This window comes from Ricinus communis, chromosome 10 (genome assembly GCF_019578655.1).
Source record: "Ricinus communis isolate WT05 ecotype wild-type chromosome 10, ASM1957865v1, whole genome shotgun sequence".
Lineage (NCBI taxonomy): Eukaryota > Viridiplantae > Streptophyta > Magnoliopsida > Malpighiales > Euphorbiaceae > Ricinus > Ricinus communis.
In genome coordinates this window covers 2,931,380-2,949,134 of record NC_063265.1, presented here as the reverse complement: position 1 = coordinate 2,949,134, position 17,755 = coordinate 2,931,380, and the positions used below count along the sequence as shown (strand labels likewise).

General features: G+C 32.0%; 2 protein-coding genes across 5 annotated transcripts; one reads left to right on the top strand and one right to left on the bottom strand.

Annotated features, from left to right (window-relative positions):
* Positions 1-4,837: 4,837 nt before the first annotated feature.
* On the top strand, positions 4,838-8,352 carry LOC8264771 (DNA-directed RNA polymerases IV and V subunit 4). Of its 4 annotated transcripts, none has more exons than XM_048369774.1 (11): positions 4,838-5,010; positions 5,167-5,269; positions 5,613-5,684; positions 5,869-5,877; positions 6,144-6,242; positions 6,931-7,042; positions 7,118-7,195; positions 7,316-7,349; positions 7,425-7,493; positions 7,942-8,039; positions 8,147-8,352. In XM_048369774.1, exons 2-10 carry the CDS (start codon positions 5,197-5,199, stop codon positions 8,014-8,016), a joined length of 621 nt encoding a protein of 206 aa, XP_048225731.1. In that variant the 5' UTR covers positions 4,838-5,010; positions 5,167-5,196; the 3' UTR covers positions 8,017-8,039; positions 8,147-8,352. The 4 variants fall into 4 exon arrangements, with proteins under 4 accessions (XP_048225731.1, XP_015578354.1, XP_015578353.1 ...); XM_015722868.2 differs by having other exon boundaries at positions 5,815-5,877; XM_015722867.2 differs by having other exon boundaries at positions 5,806-5,877.
* A 986-nt stretch (positions 8,353-9,338) lies between these two features.
* LOC8264772 (calcineurin B-like protein 3) lies at positions 9,339-17,428 on the bottom strand. The gene is made up of 9 exons (XM_002524988.4): positions 17,117-17,428; positions 14,058-14,206; positions 13,307-13,389; positions 13,089-13,148; positions 12,827-12,935; positions 12,446-12,498; positions 11,162-11,242; positions 9,824-9,936; positions 9,339-9,711 (listed from the first exon to the last, which is right to left on the bottom strand). The coding sequence occupies exons 2-9, from the start codon at positions 14,173-14,175 to the stop codon at positions 9,654-9,656; spliced, it is 675 nt and encodes a 224-aa protein (XP_002525034.1). The 5' UTR covers positions 14,176-14,206; positions 17,117-17,428; the 3' UTR covers positions 9,339-9,653.
* Between the last annotated feature and the right edge of the window lie 327 nt (positions 17,429-17,755).

Sequence of the window (17,755 nt, the reverse complement as noted above, 5' to 3'; positions counted from 1 at the left end):
GATGGAAGGAAAAGGAGAAGGAGAGGGAAGGGAGAGAGGAAGGAAAAGAGAGAGAGGGAGGAGAAAAGGAGGGATTTTATATATATATATATATATATATATATATATATATATATATATATATATATATATATATATAGAATCATTATTATTATTACAACTAAGGGTGTTACAAATTATTTCTACTATTATCCAGTCAAACTCAAAATCCAATCAAATCAGTTCAAAATCCTAAGTGTTCTTATTATCAAATTCAAAATCCAATAAAATCAACATGTTAAATAAAAAGTAATTCTAATCTAATCATATGAATTGTGTCGAAGAAATATAAAAAAAATCCTAATATGTTTCTATAATCGAAAATATATATATAAAGCAGTTGGAGAAGAGATGTTGATTATGTGGATGTAAGGGAACCCTCAGGTTGTCACCGTTGATTATGGTTCTGCGAGTCTTAGAAGATGATGAAGTTGTTGAATCAAAGAGGAGATGGGAATCCAGTTATGCTTTTTAGAATTTCAGAAAAGTTCCTATCATTCTTCAATGAATATTCTAGTTTCACAGTTCTTTCTTAGTAACTTTCTAAGGGCTTCTATATAAATCGATGTAGCTAGAAAATATTAGTGTTTCTATGCTAAGCTCTACGAACCCTAGATATGGACTATAGTATTCTATTTATAGGAGTAGGGTTAGGAAACCCTAGGAGATATTGATAATTATTCAATTATTAAAAACATAAACTGTAATTATCCTTCCCTTTCCCCTTTATCATATTAATATCAAATAAAAAAAGAATGTAATCTTTTATTTTCAAAAAATTATCATCACTAAAATATTTAAAAAACCTAATAATTATCATAAATACCTTCAAGAAACTTATTTTCACTAATTTTTGGCGTTTTAGGTTGACAATATACATAAAATGGTGTTGGATTCGGAAAATAGCCAATCGGCACTATATAATACCAATTGACTCTGCACAAAGCCGATTGGCTCTAAAGAGCAAAAATTCTAAAAACTTTGATAATTTCATGCCTGCTGATTTGAAAACTATGCCCATCGATTTGGAGGCTACGCTTATTGATATGGGTACTACGCCCGTTGATATGGGAGCCAATGCCCTTTGATACGGGTATCACACTTGTTGATATAGGAGCCATGACCTTTGATATGGGTACCACGCCCGTTTACTATTGCAGAGACTACTCTCTGACTATTTTCCACTTCATGAGGTAAATTATCGAATGCATGTCAATTTGGTAATTGTTTCACTTTCAAGTTTTTTTGGCTAGACATTCCATCTTGGGGTGCAATCTGACTCAATTGATGTCCTTCGGAAGCTAAGTTAGTTATCAACTTGCTTAGGGACTAAATATAATTTTAATGGATTAAGGATCAAACTTGTAATTTTTTTTTAAAAAATTTCGCCTCGGGATGTAGATTAGCCTTCTATGTGCCTTTTGGGAACTCGTATTAGTAATTGGTCCTTTTAGGGACTAAAATATAATTTCAAATAGCCAGAAATCTAAATGATATTTTTGCCCTCTTTAAGGCCTATATATACCCTCAATCTTATTCATACACGTGGTTAAGATAATTTTTGGAGAATTTACATCAACTAGTTGATTATCCAGTACCAATATATTGTGATAATCAATCAACTATTTGTTTAGTTGAGAATCCAGTATTTCATGCTAGAACAAAGTATATGGAAATGCAAAATCATTTTATTTATGAAGAAACCTTAATAGAGGAGATCAAAGTAGTTCAAGCAATGAAAGAAGAACAATTGGCAAATATTTTCACTAAAGGATTTAATAGTGAAAAATTAGAAAATTTTCATAAAGAACTAGATATAACTCTAAAAAAGGGATTAATGATATTAATAATGAGAAGATTATTTCAATCATTATTAATAATGATTGAAATATATTTTTAAGTTTTCTTTAAACATTGTCTACTATAAAAGCAATGGTTTATATTTATAATGAATTATAATCATTAAAATTTTTAGTAAAAAAAATATTATAAATATGTCATAGTTTGTAAAATATGTGAAAAAGAGAATAAAAAAATATTAATACGTAAAAAAAGAAATTTTTATTTTTTTAAGTTTTATTTGTTTGAGTTTATTTATTTTTTTATTTTGTATCTAAAGTGAGTTTAAAATTTGTAAGTTTTAACTGGCCTACATTTTCGCATGCTAATAATTATTTCACTATTAGTTTTTAATCTACTCAAATTCTACATTATGGTGGCACAACCACGAGGTAGAGAAACAAAATTGGAGGATGTGGTGAAATTGATGGTTGATTTAGTGAGTGTTGGCCAATTATGAAATCAATTTGATTGGACATCAAGCTCAACATCAATAGCCTTGTAATCCTTCATTATCTAAAATGAGATGTTGCTGCTACCACTACCATCATGACCTCTCTCTTTCCTCTTCCTCCACCTGCTATTGTGTTATCATCATGCTTTTCACCGAAATTTCTCTTTAATTCCTTTTAGTGCCACGAACCTTTCTCAAGCTGATGCTCTTGCTAGTTAGTCTTTGGTTTGCTCACAAATGCTAAAGTACCTTCTTAAGCTCCACTTTTTGTTGAAAAATTTGATACGGGCGAAATCTCAAATTTAATGATCATAAATCATATTAGAATTGATTAGATAAAATTGAATGCCTCCAAATCATATATGGAGAATATGGAGTCCGAACACAATATTGAGGATAGATAAATTTGCAACACTTGCTGACTCATTGTCCTTTTAAAAAAAAAATACACAGTCAACAAAATTAATATATAAATAAATATCACGTGCTGAATTCTATTTTAGAAATAGAATTAAAAAAAAATTAGGCCTTTCAATGAATAAGTTGATATAATTTATTAGAATTGTTAAAATGTCTAAAGTTGAAGGATTTTGGAGCGTTTAGGCCTAAGCATTAAGTCTATGTGAGATGTTAACTCGGAACTTTAATCATTTTTCAATTAGAATAGTATTATAGTGTTCGTAATGCGCAATATCGCATTAATTAGTGAGGCTTTATGCCATTGCTGCGTCATATTATGCAAATTGTGCGGCTTTACATAAGGTTATGCTACTTTTTATATGGTTATAATTAATTATTATTTTGACTAAGTTTGTTCCGGCACTTTGAATATTCAAGCTTTCATGAGATTTATAAAAAACAATGAATTCTTTCATCATTAGTTTTCAAAAGATAGTCCCTCAAATAAATCAAAGGTAAGCTTAATATTTATTGTATTTGAAGAAAATAGTACTTTGAGTTTTGGTGCGATACTAAATTCATTATATGATGGATTTAATGTAGACATAGCTAATGAGTTTATATGTGGTTATGGTTGATAATGATTAAGAGTGGAGGTAATATAAGTGGTGGTGATATGGAAGATTAGAGGTAGATGGTGATGGTAGTTAGAAAGTTGTTTGATGATGGTGGTAGTGGTGATCGGTAACAATGTAAACTGGTTAACTAAGAAATTTTTTAAAGTTTGATCTAATATACAAGTCAATTTTTACATTTGTTTTATTATACTAATATTTTCTTAAGCTTTAGTAAAACTAATTATTATCTCATTTCATGTTAGGTAAATAACTAAATCGATAATTTAAAATTATAATTTAATCATTGAATGTATTATAAATTATTAAATTCGTTTAAATTTTTATTTTTTTATTAAAATAGATTAAAATCTTACTTTTAACACAAATGAGTTTTAATATGTAATAAAAATAATTAGTTTATATTCTTTTACTTGCTTTTATTTCTTTTATTTTTAAGTACAATTTAATTCTAAATATTTAAACATATTAAAATACTTAATTTTTTTAGAACAATATTGTTAAATTACTATATAATTTATTTTAAACTTTAAATAAAATAAATGGTTAAAAATTATTATTTTTATTAAACACTAAAATTAATTTGTGTTAAGAATAAGAGACTTTGCTTTAATTTAATAATAAAATTAAGTTTGAACAAATTTGATACTTAATAATAAATTTAAGGATCAAATTATAATTTTAAAATATCAATTTAGTTATTAAACTAACACCGAGATGGGAGTAATTAGTTTTATTAAAATTTAATGATGTAATAAGAAAATACAAAAGCCGACTTGTATATGACTAAACCATATGGATAAATAGTATTTAATTAAATTTTTTAATTATAAAATACTAAAATTAAGAAAAAAGATAAAAAAGCCCTTTAAGTATTTAAGAGAAATTAATTAAATATTTATTATTTATTTTATCTCAATGGCACTTGTTAAACTTTTCCAAAATAGTCCAACTAAATCCAAATAGCAAAGAGAGTTACTATTTCTATTAATAGCGAGACCACCTCAAATAGAAACTAATAACTTAATGATAATGGTGACTTGATTAACTTGATAACAGTATAATAGCTTTCAAATAAACCATTGAAACAATTAAAGAATCTATTAAATTTTAACCCACAAAACATCTTCATTAAATAAAAAAACTATAATATTTTGGATTTTTTGAAATTTATTTTGCGAGTTGAAAGAGAGAAGAAAAGAAAAAAAAAAAAAGAGAGAACGAAGAAGATGAGCGGGTTGACGTAGCTGATTGCAGGGAGGCGGGAAGCCAGAAAAGATGAAAGAGTAATTTTGTTATTTTGTAAGATTATTTTGACTGAAGGGCTTGTTAATTATTAAACCAAAATGTGATGGGTGTTTTAGTGTATTTTTGAAATCTAGGGTTCGACTAGGATATTTCCATTAACCTCGAGCGGGATTTAGTAATTGACTCTTAACTCTATATATGTTCAGGGTATAAATATGCATTCGGCTTTCTTTTTCTTTTCATACCGCAATTTGGACATGCACAGGCATTGGCACAAACAAGCCCAAAAAGACTGACAGGGAAGAGAAAACAAAAAGAAAAGCGAACTGACCTTTCAGTTGGGAGTGAGGCTGTCCAGCGAATATCACTTGCTGTGAATTTCTCCGCTCGCCATCGGTAACCTCTCTTTTCTTACTCCTCCTTCGCTTGAATGTGGGTTTCGTTTTCATCAATTGGGTTTATGGTATGATGGTTTGATTTTGATTTGGTTTGGTTTGGTTGATTACTCAAATTTGTATTGATTGCATAAAGTTTTGTTCTTTTGAAATATAGAAGCAGTATTATTAATATTGGTGGGTGAAAATGGAGAAGGGTGGAAAAGGATTTTCACTGCCTGGAAAAGGACTCAAATCCTCTCTTAAGTCTATTACTCCTGGTAAGACTGGTTTGTTTCCATCTCTCTTTCTTTTATGATTTTATTTTGTATTGTTTGATTCATAGTATTCAGCTTAAAATATAACCAATGCTACTCTTTTTTTTCTTTTTTTTTTTCCTGGCTTGTATGGGATATACAAGTCACACAAGAAATAGTTATCAGTAGTGCAACAATTTTTTGGCTGGGGTAGTACCCCAATTTCAATTTTGAATTATGTTGAAGTGCACACATCCTTGCTTCATGTATTTATATATCTTTCCCCTTTACCATAAATTTGGATGCGGATTCAAATTATATCATGTTTCTGAAGTATGCCCTTTTCTTTTTGAATTCCCTTTGATAGCATCAACAAAAGGAAAAGATGATACCTCTGCTAAGTCTAAGAGGGGAAAGAAAGTTCAGTTTAATTCTCAAGGTTAATATGCTCGTGCTCCTTTTAATTTCTCTCTGAATCTGTTTTCTTCTGTGATTATTACCTCTAAACCCTGGTTCTTTCATGTCTAAATATTGTACTTTTTTTTTTTAATTAAAAAAAGTATTTGTAGGTGTCAACGACAAATTTAATTTCTTACCAAAATCTGATGGGAAGTTTGTTGCAGCCACTAAAGGTTCAGTTTCCTATTAACTCTCTCTTTCTTTTCTTTTTGTTGTTCTTGTACTTATTGTTGTTAGTCCCATTTTATTTCTTCAAAGCCATTTCTTTTCCTATTCCCTCATCCCTGCATGGCACACTACAGGTCCCATGTCTTATCAATCCCTAGGAGAAGTAATCACACCAATAAGAGTTCTTCCTGATCTTATTATTAATCTTGTTGTGTATCATGTTATTTCTTGGTTTGCTATCATTAATTTGTATTGATTTATTTCTCAATAGGTAACATGAGCAAGGGGGGTAAAGGAGACAAGGTTTCAAATGGTGTGAAGATTTCCTCAACGAAAGAACCACAACCGCTTGAACTGAAAATTGAGCAGGGTACTTTGCTAATTTTTTATCGCTATTGCAGTTAGCAATGCTGACTGGTGCCTGCTTGTGTTCTCCATTTTTTTAGTTAGATCAACCCTATATTTTTTATTTCCCTTTGTATGCCAGTTTGGTCAGTAGCTTGTATCTATAAAGGTTATTTTGCAATGGTAACAGACCAAAAATCGCACACCAACAACCAAGAAAATATAGTTTTTGTTTGAGCTTGTGCACTTGGGTGCTTTTATACTGCTGCTGATTTTCTATTTGTTATCTGCTGCTCTTGTCTTGCATTTTGCTTCATCAAGTCTCAGGCATCAACCACAACTCCCACCCTAGATCTTCATTGGAAATTTCCTGTGTCCTAAATAGCTTAATTTTTTATAAAAAGAGTTCTATGTAGGAGACTACTAACAAGCCAGACACCATAAAACTACGTGATAATTTAACTGCCATGATACACCACTGCAACATTCGAGAGCTTTGAAGTATTTGTTGATCCAATGTTGCTTGAGCTTAGGTAGAGTAGGCATCTCTCTTGTACATATTTAAATGTTTATTTTTCCATGAGTGATTATTTATCACAGATGACATATTCCGATTGTGTGTGTGTGTGTGTGTGTGTGTATATATATATATTAGCTTAGATGTCTTTGGTAAGGGATGCTATATAATTACAATATTTGCATTGAATTTTCAGACCTTCCAAAGAATGCCAAATGTCTGATGGACTGTGAGGCTGCCCAAGTCTTACAAGGAATCCAGGAGCAAATGGTTCTACTATCTCGAGATCCTACAATCAAGCTTCCCGTGTGAGTAAAAATATTCAAGGATACTGTTTTGAAGTAGAAGTGTTCTGAGGTGTTAATTCTTTCATCTGGTTTCAGGTCGTTTGACAGGGCACTGCAGCATGCAAGGACTGGTGCCCGTTTTACAAATCCCCAATCTGTTAGACGAATCCTTGAGTATCCTTTGTTTTCTTATTTCTGAAGCAATTTTGCAATATCCACCTATTACCGCTTATAGCTTATGTGGCTTTTGTTTTGAGTGATCCATCTATTGTTGAATTCTTAACTCAAAATCAGGGGCCTCAAGAAACATGGTGTCTCTGAAGGGGAGGTATTATTCTCAATCTCGATTGGTATTTCATAGGGAAAACTGAAGCAATTTTTTGACGTCAATTTATGCTTGCAGATATGTACGATAGCTAATGTTTGTCCAGATGGTGTTGATGAAGTCTTTGCCCTTGTCCCATCCTTGAAGGTATACTTAGTAGTTTAGGATACACCTATATTCCATAGGTAATTATACTTATGTTCTTGTGCAATAATCTAGGAAAAGATTATGCATCTCTGGCATAAACAGTTAAGGAAGTAAAATTCTTTTGCATTATTTATGGTATCATAATTTTTGTCCCATCTATTGTTTTATTGGAGTTGCTACCTGAGTTGCATGTAGATTGATCTCAATATGGTTTCAGGCTGGGTCAATCTGACTGACCTTCAAAAACTCTCTGCACAGCCTGCCACTATCATTGAAAATATATATTTCCATGTGTGATAATATTTATTAGGCCTGGGCCTGGCCTTGGGCTAATAACCCCTGCGCTTTGGCGGAAGGTACCTGGTCCCATAAACAGGTCTAGGTACATGCTAAATAAAAATATTTCTCAATTCTTCTTTCTTTGATGTTATTTTCTTTTTCTTTCCAGTCTAAGAAGAATGTGCTTAGGGAACCCCTCAAAGATATTCTTGGTCAGCTATCTGAGCTGAAACAGCAGGCGTAATTCCTATCTTGGAGGGATACTTGGTAAGTTACCTTATTTTGCTGCTTGAGCTTGGATATGATGATATTATTGCATTTCAATCTCTCACTATGCCAGTACTCGGGTTACTCTTTTCTGTTGGGAGATGCAGATTGTGCCTTACTTGTGGACAGAGCTTGTGCATTCTACACTCACAAGATGAAAGCAATAGTCAATCCTTTTATCATATGTTTAAATGGTGGTTGGCACTTGTAAAAACACCCTGAAACTCCTGCTTTTCCTTGTACTTTTGAAGTGGCGCAATTTGTGTATCTTCTCACTTTGCAGTGAAAGGAAAATGAATCTCATTTGTTAATATGATCCATGTAATTTTTTAGATCATACAAAACCTTTTGGCAGGGGTTCTTTCAGGCCATGAAGCCCCCATTCTAGCTGCTACTCGGCATAGACACTAAACTTGGTGCTCTACATGAGGAACTCCATTGTAGGCTTAGCTTCGATCACAAATTCTTCACGTTGTTGGCCATTGAGAAGGGGGAAAATAATATGTTTCTATGATTCAAGAAGAAATGTTTGAAGATTTATAAAAAAAAGAATTATAACGTTTCTATTTAAACGGAGACCGGAGATGGACAACATGATTTTATCTTACAAATTAAAATTTGAAAATGATAATATAATTTCCAAACTTGAGAAATTGTCTGTAATTTATCCATAGAAGTTCATTGTTATTGTCTGATCATTCATAACTCATAAAGTTTGCCAAGTTAAAGAAAATTTAAATTTTCTTTCTTTTTTTAGTTTCAATAATTCAGACACTAGATTTTTAGAAAAGGGTCACCGAAGAAAGCTTGAGAGACAATGAATCAATAGCCAACAAAATTCTCAAAATCCAATGGCTAGTTTAATTGGAGAAAAGGAAGTAACCTTCTACCATCATTTTATAACTCCGAAACACCACTGAAACATTGAACTTGGTTAGAGCTTTCCAATTGACACCTTTACTGCAATCAATCTCCATCTCTAACTCCTGCCATTAAATTGGAAATGAAGAAGAATAAAACCAAAACACTGAAAGATACTACAAACTTTTGGTAAGAGGACTTGACATTTAAAGACCCTTAGAAGAAAGCAAACAGGTCATAAAACTTGTAAATTAGTTTGATATTGCTCTTGCCAAGCGTAGTAACCATTATTCAACCCTTTTTTTCCTTATGATTAATAGATATATTTGTTCCATCTGCAACCCATTTTTTTTTAACCAGCTTGGAAAGGGGGAAGAAGCAGTTCTGGTTACTTCTACTAACATGGCTAAAGCTGCATCCTCATCTATAACTCATAAATGCCAATGAAAAATTCTCTTTCTCAGAAAGTATTGAAAGAAAAAGGAGCAGACTGCGGCAACATTTTTTTTAAATAAAAAATTGAACTTGACTGCTGCAACAAAGTCATCCAAATCAAGTAGCCTCATCTATGCAAAAGAGAGAGAGAACGTTCAAGTTACTGGAAATCCAAACAGAAGGCAACATCCTCCCTAATTGTGCACTTCTGCACAAAAAGCCCATATTCATCTTTTCTATTATAAAAGGAAAAAAGAAAGGAAGAGCTCCACTTCTGATAAAGAATCTTCAACTTGATATTCATCCATCCAATAATACTCAGGTGTCATCCACTTGTGAGTGAAAGACAAAACTTGGGAAAGTGGTGGTGATGTCTCTGTTCAAGAAACATGAAACACATGTCAACTTCAAACACAGATCAAACAATGCAAAATGAATGATGAATAAAGATGAATGAATCTCATGTGATTGAATTAGTAATGGCTCACCTAAGATATTGCAGAGTCATATTCTTCAAAAGAGAAGGATGTCGTAGAACAAGGTTTCGCCATTCTTCCTTGTCAATTTTTCCATCGTGCTTAGTATCAGCTTCTTCAAAGGTCTAAAACAAATAAATAACAGCAAGATATTCAGTAAGAGAGGTTACTGTTGATATAATAATTATGCAACCAAAGGTTTGACTCTTGGTTAGCTGTTTTACAAGTGCCAGTTCACAAAGCATTTTGAAGAATTTACTTTTGATTTTATTTACTTTGTTGAAGTGTTTTTCTTTTGTTTTTTTTTCTTTTTTTAATTTAGCTTTTTCAAAACTGTGGTTCAGGAGAAGCTAGATTTTCTAGCTTTCTCCCAAATCATGATTTTGAAAAAGTGACTTTCTGAATGTTTCTTTTCAGAAAAAAAGAAAAGATGATAAAAGACCAAAAACAGATTTCATAAAGCTGCGCCAATTTATCAGGTTCACCACATTGGCTTTGCACTCAGAGCATTTTTAGGTTTACTTAATCCTGTTTTAACAGGTACAAGACACAAAGTTGCTCTCAGTCAATAACAGAACAAAACAAAGAATAAAAAAAAATACCAAAGGCTCGCGCAAAAGAATAGGCTGTAATTCCTATAGCATAAATATAAGAATCAATAGCAGCTTAAACATACTACTAACATAACAGCCTTTCCTTTCCATGCTCTCATTATTCAAAAAAATTAAACAAAATGTTAATATCTCATATATAATGGCAAATTTGGTGATGGGACAAGATCAAGTCCAAAGAAGTTCCTACGGAATTAAAACAAAAAAATAAATAAATAAGAAAGATTAGATAACAATGACAGAAGCTTTATAAAATGGCATGATGATATGTTAATGCCAGCAAGGTCTTGTTTAATGGTAAGGATTCAAGACGCAGGACCTAAAGAGGTCCCAACTTCCATAACCACTGAGTTTTTATTGTTGTTGTGGTCATATCTAGTTGTTTGTTTGGTTACTTTTCCTTGAGCAGATGTACACTGACGCTCTCCAGTTGTAGTTAGCATTCTATTTTGTACTTGTATTTTCAGAACAGAATCCCTCATTTTCTATAACAAGAACCATGAGAAAAATCTGCTATTGGCCAGTGAGATTTGCTCCACTTCCATAGGCTGGCTAATAACAGAAAGAAAACCTATAACCCAATTTACATACTTGAGTAATTCAAACAAGGGAGAAATCCCCAATTTTAGACAACACGTGGTAGAACTAAATGTTGCTATATAATAAAGATGATAAATAGCTAAAATAATGATTATTGCAACGAGAGTTGTGAATACGATCAATTAAATTAAGGAAGTACCTTATCAATGATGCTCTCTATTATATCATCTGAAAGATTCATACCAGATTCAGCAAGTGTAACCACCACCATTTGCTTCACCTGTGCATCAAGTTGACGGTTCAAATGATTTTGAAAATCCACTCAAAACATATCAAAGATATTTTACAGCAATTTGTAATTTGCTGACACAGGACATAAAAAGTGAAACAAACATAGAACTAATGAGATTTTTTGGCTGAAAACTTATCAGAGATACAAATGATAACAGGGAAGAAAATAGACAGTTAATAAAGTTTCTTTTTGTACATCTTCCAGCTGAACATTCGTCTAATGTTTGCTTTTTTTCTTTTTTGACACAGAAAAGCTTTAGATGCACTGTAATTTTGGTTGTTCTCCATGTATCTTGATCTTATGCATAATCTTATTATGAGTGGCAGTTATATGCAAGAAAGCTACATGAGGTCATTCAAAGAAAAAAGTTAGGTGTAAGGTATTTGGAAGGAATAAAACAAAATGCATGTAAAAAAGCTTTGATCTTTCACCCTTAGAGAAGAATGACGTTTTCAGCTTTCACAAAATTAATCATTACTTTGTCAACAATATAGTCAGGTCATAATATGTGTCGCCAGTTTAAATATGGCTAACAATGTTAAAACTCTTCTCCGATGAAGAGTGCTTAGCCCCATGCTATAGTTCTCTCCATTGCTGCTTTATAGAAAAACCAGATTTCTCTACCAAAACTTATAGTTTTAATTAACTTTTCACTGCATTACAATTCCAAAATTTTTTAATCTATTCTAATCAATTATTAGCTTCTGATTGCAAACATTTTATACTTTGATGTATCTATTTCTTGTATGTACTTCCCTGAGAACTTCTTTTTGTCCTACATACCCCTCATAATATATGTTAATTCATGTTAGCCACTTAATTCTGAATATTCTTTGTTTCTATATTGATTAGAAGATCAATGCATCAAAGCAATAGGCTTCTTTTCCAATTTCCACTTTAGCAGCCAGTCTAAAGATCCATAAAGCAAAGAAGTAAAAAACAAAAAGATGCTATTCTCCATTTTCTGATGTTCTATATACCATCCCTATTGATGAAATACAAAGCTGAAATATAGAAATGCCACGCCCTAATTGCATTAGAAAATTAAAAACAGACATCGGAAAGAGATTTCAGCGGCTATAATCACAAATAAACATGGAATTTTGTTGAAACAAGGAGTGCCTATCATTTAGCGATTTATGGGCTTATCTCACAAATCATGATTTCTTTTCATTAGAGGAAAAACATTACCTCCTGTCTCTCAATGAAACCCTGCTGCTTGAGATCATACAGTTGGAATGAAACTGAAAAAAGGTAAAAGTGGGGCATCCAAGATCCATCAGTAGGAGCACTATGAAATCACAAGGAAATAGAGAACCTGGAATATAGAGAAAATCTAACAATGAACAAGAAAACTATAGGAAAGAATAAAATAATCTTCCATTTATCCCATCATCAGCCCTCCCACTCAAAAAAAGTGAAAAAGATAAAGAGGAACAGAAACCCTTGGGGGTAGTTGAATAAAGAAATGGAGAAAGAGGAGCTTGGATGCATATGTCAAGTATCAATTGCAGATTGTAGTTCTTGTTCACTCTACTGAATCAATATTCCAACTATTGAGCCCTCACTTACATTCAATCTTATCATCAATAGGTGCATTGGGGTGAAACACGGAGAGAGCACGTGCAAACTCTTCAAAATCTAGTATCCCATTGTGTTTGGTGTCAAACAAGTCAAATACCTGTAAACCAAGATCAATCAAGAATAATAGCAAACTTCCAGGCAATTTGATAAGAACTATAAAGGGAAAACTAGCGCTGATTAGAAAAACAGGGTATCAAAGGCAAACCAAAAATGAAACTAGCAGACTTAAAGATCATTATCAAAAGAATACCCGATCTGCAAATAAACTCTCCTTTTTATTGGTCTTGAATAATGCCAGCTGAAATTCTTCCTGCAGTCCATTTCAGAAAATTTCAATAGAATCACCGATAAGAAAGAGAAATCTGTGCTGGTCTATTTAATGGCAGTCTTCAAAAAAGCAAGCCATTCAAGGATAATGGTAAAACGAATAGACCTCATACTATTTGGACAATGACCTGAGGCATGTACCTTGTTGATCAGTCCATCATCAATCACCGCACTGCTGATCTTCTTAAACAGCTCATACAGGGCTTCTATTTCACTCACACTGACTGCATTTAGAGAAAATAAGCTTTTACCATAGGGTGGCTTTCAGTTTAAAGAGATTGTTTCCATGTAATTAAATGAATTTTAGACATACCTATGTCTAAGCGAAATAATAAAATTGGTGAAATGCACATTTTGACACATGAATTTTGGCGATTTTAATCACCTTAACACTTTAACTTTCAATTTCACCTAACAAACACCTAAACTTTAGTTTTGTAAGATTTAAACACTTTTAACTTTTTATTTAACCTAACAAAAACCTGAACTCTATTTTTTTAATGATATTTTAACACCTACGCATAACACACGTGCACATCTTGAATAAAGCCACATGTCAAGAAGTGCTTAAAAATCACGAGAAAATAAAAAGCTGAGGTGTTAAAGTTAAAGTGTTAAAATGACCAAATGGATAAACATCAGATGCCCAAATATGCATTTGACGCATAAACGTAGACTTGATGCATGTAGCATAGCAGACACATAAAAACCTACTGAACCAGTTATTCTATAATCAACATCCATCCGATGGAGATTCACTTACAAATATTAGTCATATAAAAAAGCAATCAACTAAATTTTTTTGACTGACAATCCCAAACTACTTTAATTATTTTACAAATGGTTACTGAACTAATGAACTAGGGATTTCAAACAAAGAGACATCACATACACACTGTTTCCCTTGCAAGAGCTTCTGGATCTTCCAGGTCCCTGGGTTGCTTGTCAGCATCACAACAGTTCGCCACAGCAGCACACAAATGCTTTAATCCGTCTAGGCACTGCACCATGATCTTTTCCAGATGTCAAAACACTCCATACCTAGTACGAGGAAAAAAATTACTCTTAATTATAAAATTCCCATCTGTAGAGATTTCTTGATTAAGCAAGAGTGGTAAGGGAATGGAGGGAAGACACACTATTCTGCGGATTTCATATTACCTCAACTATAATTGTGGAAGTTGGGAAGCCAATATGCAGTAAGTCACTAATACACAATACAATTCAACAATCTATGATGGTTACCCCCATTGTGATCAGAATAGTTGATGAGAAAATTATGTTATGACATAACGAGATCAAGTCAGATTTAAATCTCATTCCCAACAAAGATGGAGATATTTTCATGTATTTAACAAATGGTATTAGAAATAGAAAGTGCAACGTAAATCAATTTTTATGTTCATAAGATCTGAGAAGGTTCTATTAACATTATGACAATGAGGAACTAATAGTCATTGTAATTTTTCAAAGTGGACAAAAGTTTCTGAGCAAGGCAGTATAGATATTATAATATTCTTTCCATATAATATTGTACAATGAATACAAAACCACATAGGAACTAAGAATATGATGGATTTCAGATTAAAAGATGTACCAAAAAAAAAGCTGCAAATTCAAATGTTCTAAATACGACCAAATGCACCTTCCTGTTCTTTATCAGTTTCTCATAGGATTTAATTTATTCAATTGGAACTAAAAATTCCAATTTTGGCAAAGCTCTACAAAAGAATTTCAGGCCATACAATGCGGACAAGGAAAACATCAAGAAAAAACAAAGTTCAAAAGATCAAAAAATTTAGAGTTTTGGTCTAACATTTACAATTTCAATACTCAAAGGATATTTCTTTAATTTCCAGCTTGGCTAGAACAATAGTTAAAACTTATTTTAGGAGTCTTTATTTTATTTTAAGTCTTATTTAGGACTTTTAGTTGGTTTAGTATTTCCTAGCTAGTATTAGTTTGTAAAATTCCTAGTTTAAGTCTCATAGTGTTAGGATTAGTTTAGTCTATATTTACCTAGGCTTGTAATAGCTAAATTTTCAGATTTCAATTTAATAAAAATCACAGTAATGTTGCTATTTTGAATTTTGTGATTCAATTCTTCTCTAGGTGCGATTGGGAAGGAACCTTTTCTTGGGTGTGATTCTCAAGAGCTTCTAGGTGTGACTCCTAGAAGTTTTCTCATCTTTTCTTTCCTATTCCTCTGTTTTCATATATGAATTTCTGTCAAATCAGACCTGGATTCAATTTTAAACCCGTTATTTTAACAGGTTACCCAAATCTGTCTGACATCACTGTCCTTACATATTGCAACAGTGAACATAAAATGGCACCTTTTCAGATTGAAAAATCAAAGAATAAAAGCATATATAAGGTAAATAATCTTCCTTTGGGTTCAGATTAGCTTTCAAGCCACTCATATGGAAACAAAAAATCTTTCATGTCATGTTAAGATAGAAACCTTCCCATATCCTTTTTCCTCTCTGTCCATTTAGCTGAAAATAAAGCAAAAGATGCAAAATTCTCCATGATCAAACTGCATGTTTATTGCCATTTGAATTAAAAGGTAAAGAACCCAACAAGCAACTCACTCCCCAAATCCTATATGGAATAGATGAAACCAATCTAGTCCTTTTGTTGTCAAGTAAAGGGCCACAGGAATGCACCAGGCTTCCTGTTTTGCTAAAGTTGGAGGAGGTTCGATGATCAGGTCTATTAGTGACCGAGTAAATCTTGAAATAACTGACAAGTACACGTTCATGGATTCCCCATTGACAATCTTAACACTTAAGGCTTGTGAACCCAAATAAGCATTTGGCAGTTAAACAGTATATTGAAAAACCATAGCCACCTTCTCCAAAGTAAATTTCCAAAATATATCGAGAACCCATTGTCTTCACAAATAAAGGAAAATTCAGACTAGTGTTTAATGTAGGTACAATCTAACAATCTTTTGAAAAATAAATAAATAAGAGAATAAAATTTTATGTGAGTTCTTTGAAACCCAATCTCAACATTTTGATTGAAACAGGAAGGAATTATGTTTACATAATTCACACAGTCTCTGCAATTTGCAACAAGAACCACGTATCAAAATTATAATATAAAAACACAGAGGATTCTACGATTAACATCACATAAAGAGGCTGAACTCTAAAAGGTTAATAATCAATTTATTCACTTGTTATGTAATACATTATCAGAACTCAGCCAATTGGCAGGAGAAAGGATTGGAGTGAATTTTATTGAACAAGAAATTAAATTTCAAGAGCACCATAAATCGATCCTCATCATTAGAGATTCAATTGTTTCACTCCAATAAACACTTAAAATATATCTTGAACAGAAGAAGCAAATAAACTGACTGCAAAAGACAGAAATTAACTGTGGTTCAAGCTTTGGAGGAAATTCATTTCAAACTAACAAATGAAATGTTCCGTAAATAATTAAATATCACATGGAAATATATGACCAATATAGAGCTTAAATAAATATTTCAATTAGAAACACGTAAAAATACAGGCATAAAATGAATGCAGCATGACATGCACTGAGTAGAGAATTAAATGCATCTCAACCAGCAACAAAAAGAACAACCGGGAGGCAACATTACAGCTACACATTAATCAGTGTATTATAAAATCCGATCCAAGAACCTAAACTTTCCGATACGAAAGCTCAAATGCCACCATTAAAGTCAAGATTCGAGGGCACTGACAATTCAAGAAAACAAATAGATCCATAACCCACAATAGATCATGTAAAACCCAGATGAAAATTTTAGTCCTTCCAACCAGAAAAAAAAAACAAAAATAAATAAAAAAAATGACAGGTCTCATTTATTCCAAATGCTAACGTCAATAATTCAATAAGAAAAAGAAGAAAAAAAAGGAACACAAGAGAAAGAAACTGTAAGGAAAAATAAGAATGGGAACAAGAAACACTTACCTTTAAAAATCCTTGCGAAAGGAAAAGATGATTTGAAAGGAAGGTGAAGAAGAGGACTGAAGATTCTTAGGCATGTCTTTTCCTTTTTTATGTATAAAACTTTAATTTTTTATTTTTTTTGTTAACTTTGGAATTGCATTGTTACGGAGGAGGGAGGGAGAGAGAGGCAAGAGCTTTATGTGGTTAAGCAAGGGAATGATTGTGATTGATTTAAATGAAAAGACAAAATGGGTGTACGTTCAATTGAAATTGAAAGGTGTTGTCGTGTGTTTTGCGATTGCTGCTGTGAACTTTGTCGTTTTCATTTGCACAGAGAAGCATAGGCCAATCAATTGAGGCCACCAGGAGTTTTTACAGGGTGATTACGGTTCCATTAACCAAACCGATAGTCATTTTTATAAATTTATTAACTCTAAATTTAAACTGTTGAGACCAAATAATTCGTGTTCTCAAAAACACGTAATTACTGTACGGTTAATTAACTAAAATTCTTTTTCCTAATAAAACCTTTGACATTTTAGAATCCTTCCCCTGCTTCTTTGATATATATATATATATATATATATATATATATATATATATATATATATATATATATATATATATATAAATTTATCAAATTTAAAATTTATTTAATAT

Excerpts from the sequence above, each read along its gene's own strand:
- LOC8264771 (XM_015722867.2), top strand. The coding sequence starts at position 5,197 with ATGGAGAAGGGTGGAAAAGGATTTTCACTGCCTGGAAAAGGACTCAAA. Across the intron at positions 5,270-5,612 it reads TCTTAAGTCTATTACTCCTG|CATCAACAAAAGGAAAAGAT; the intron begins GTAAGACTGGTT and ends TCCCTTTGATAG. Across the intron at positions 7,494-7,941 it reads CCCTTGTCCCATCCTTGAAG|TCTAAGAAGAATGTGCTTAG; the intron begins GTATACTTAGTA and ends TTTTCTTTCCAG.
- LOC8264772 (XM_002524988.4), bottom strand. The coding sequence starts at position 14,175 with ATGGTGCAGTGCCTAGACGGATTAAAGCATTTGTGTGCTGCTGTGGCG. Across the intron at positions 13,390-14,057 it reads TCTTGCAAGGGAAACAGTGT|TCAGTGTGAGTGAAATAGAA; the intron begins GTATGTGATGTC and ends CTCTAAATGCAG. Across the intron at positions 12,936-13,088 it reads AGAGTTTATTTGCAGATCGG|GTATTTGACTTGTTTGACAC; the intron begins GTATTCTTTTGA and ends CTTGGTTTACAG.